General features: G+C 62.3%; 1 protein-coding gene across 1 annotated transcript in view; it reads left to right on the top strand.

The window, feature by feature from the left end:
* Nucleotides 1-2376, top strand: part of AIPL1 (aryl hydrocarbon receptor interacting protein like 1) — a 15458-nt gene extending 13082 nt beyond the window's left edge. The window contains exon 6 of the mRNA XM_059378598.1: nucleotides 2230-2376. Within this exon, the coding sequence (XP_059234581.1) occupies nucleotides 2230-2376 (147 nt within the window). The remainder of the gene's footprint in view (nucleotides 1-2229) is intronic.
* The last annotated feature ends 321 nt before the right edge of the window (nucleotides 2377-2697 follow it).

The raw sequence follows: 2697 nt of genomic DNA, 5'->3' as shown, positions 1-2697 counted from the left end.
AACTCAGCAGAAACACAGGGCCAGCATTAGCCAAGACTTCCCTCCTTGTCATCTTAGGTACATGTCGTTACTGCAAATTCCCAGCAGATGTCAGGAAAGTGTTTTGGGGAAGGTGCAGCTTTTCCTCATTTGCTCGGTCGCTGTATTGGCTAATGCTGGCCCTGTGTTTCTGCTGAGTTGGGCTGGAGAAGTCAGTTTCTGAGGACTGGGCCTGAGGATGTCCACATCTGTCACTGCCCAGTACTCGTTGGCCAGGGCATGCCAGGAGTGACGGCTGGCCAGTGATAGCGGGGCTCCCGGGTCCTTCTCTCAGCCAGCGGAACCACCGCTTCTGGGACAGGTGGCCCGGCTGGGGTGGTGGGTAAGCCAGGACAAGGGCACAGTCACCCCTGCAGACTGGCCCATGAGTGCTGCTGGGGTCTGGGGTCCTGTCCTGAGGGCAGGGCTATACCCTGGGGAACTCATACGTGGCCGGACTCTGGCACAAGATTCAGGCTGGCATCTCTGTGTCCCTCCCGCCATGCCCTCTGACCTCCACTCTGTGTTTCTGCCCGACCACACTGTCCTCCCGGGGTCTGGTAACCGTGCCCTGCCCCCCGTGTTCTGGGGCTCCGTCAAGTCCCCTTGAAGAATCTCCCTCAAGCCCCCCACACTGATGGTGCTTCAGGATCCTGGCCAAACCCCAGCTGATGTGCTCACCCGGCTAGTTCAGTCTTCTCAGCGCCCCGCCAAGTGGCTTTCTCACCCTCTCTGCACCCCTGACTCCATACAGTGTTTGCAGAACTTGAGCGTGGGGCAGTTTAAGTGACCTGCCCACGGCTGCCCGGCCAGGTCCCCGCAGAGCTGTGATGGGAAGCAGAGCTGACTCTCTGACCTCAGCCCCGGCCCCAGGGCTGTCCCTTTGTGAGGCATTTGGCTTCTGGATGGTGACTGTCCTCTGTGGGCCTCCTGTCTGACACCGGGGTCCCCATGGCCATCAATTGGGTTGTAGGATGAAGGCTGAGCACAGCTGTCACGCATTAGCCACGGCGGTCACGCCAGGTTCCGAGACTGACTCCCAGAGTCCGCTCGGTGTATCGGCACCCAGCGAAGGGCCAGTGCTGTAGCCTGGGGTCACCTCGTCATACGCCTGGGCTGCACCACAGCCGCCCCCGCCCTCTGCAGACCTCCTGGGAGCCCGTGTTCAGGTGCCTCTGTTTTCTGGGTCTAAGTGAGCCTGAATTTTCTCCACCTGCTTGAGCCCCAGCAGCTCCTGCCTGCACGGGAGGAGGGATCCGCCACCTGGAGAAACCTGGTGCGTATTTTGTGCCAGTGTGAACCATGCGACCTTTCACGGGTGTCCCCGTTCCGTCATCAATACCACAGACGGCCGACCCCAAGGCTTCACTCTCTTCACACGGCTTTTTGGGAACCCCCTGGGGAATTCAGAGCAAGAACAGTGACCCCCGCCTGGAAAGTTTATATTCACCCTGAAGACAGGTTTGCCTTTGTCTCTTAGAAATGCCTTTTCTTTCCCCAGGACTTGGCATCTCTGGCCACCCCGCGGGCCACCCTGCCAGTTCCTGGGCCCGGCATCCCCAGGGGCCAGCTCTGGGCTTGTCCCAGAGTCCAGATCAGGAGGGAGGGGAGTCCTGCAGCGGGGGTGGCAGCAAAGAGGCCCCTCTGATTTGGTGAAGCCAGCAGCCGCTTCTCCACATTCTCCCTCCCCCCGTGCCTTGTGCCTCGTTCCGGCTAATTGAGAACAGCTGCCCGCAGTGGGAACCATTTCTGGCGGCCGTGCAGAAGCCGGCTTCCCAGGAAGGCTGCTGGAGGGGCCTAGTGGTTAGCTGGGGATTTAGGGATGGGCTCTTGCGGGGCAAGCAGAGGGGAAGGGCAAGCAGAGGGGTCTCCTAGACTCCTGGGGAGCACGCACGTGGCCGGGACCCTGCTGCGGCGGTGGAGAGAAGCTCGTGTCACGCAAGCCAGAAGCCTGCGGGCCTGAGCCCGGTCTGTGCGGCGTGGTGGGGGGTCCCGAGGACCGCTGGGGGTGTGGCCGCACCACCTTCCCACCTGTGTGTGTGGGGGGTGATCTCATGTGCACATGTGTATGTGTGTGCGGGACGGAGCCCCGCATGGAGGGTCCCGGGACCGGGACTACTCACCACTTGGTGCTGTAATGTGAGTTGCCTGTTGGACGATGCTGGGGGCAGACAGAGGGCCGGCCCTGACGTGCGGTCGGGGTCCAAGCAGAAGGCGGGTGCTCGGGTGGGCGGCGCACTGCATGGGGATGTACCCTGGTGGCTCCACGGGGCCGGGACCCCCAAGCGCTCCCTGACCGGGACCGCGACCTGCGGGGTCAGAGTCATGCTGGAGGAGGATGATGCTTCCCCGGCGTGAGGTCAGGCCAAGATGACCATGGAGAGCGGCAGTCCCCTCTGCAGGCACACGGTATGCCTCGGGGCGATTCGGGTGAAGCTCGGAGCAGCCCCCACAGGGGAGGGAAGGAATCGGAGGCAGAACCTGGACACCCTCCTCCTGCTGAAGAATCCACGCCTGTGCTGGGGGGCGCAGAGCATGGCCGGCTCCCTGTGGACCTCATGCCAGGAGCTCTTCCTCCTTGGGGTTAGGCTCTGGACCCCACACGACCCTGGTGTGCGCGCTTAGGATGCCCTTCTGGAGCCTTCTGTCCAAACCTGCTTTTCCGTCCCTTGTTGGTGG

Source organism: Mustela nigripes, chromosome 16, assembly GCF_022355385.1.
Source record: "Mustela nigripes isolate SB6536 chromosome 16, MUSNIG.SB6536, whole genome shotgun sequence".
Taxonomy (NCBI): Eukaryota; Metazoa; Chordata; class Mammalia; order Carnivora; family Mustelidae; genus Mustela; species Mustela nigripes.
This window is presented reverse-complemented; position numbering and strand designations above follow the sequence as displayed.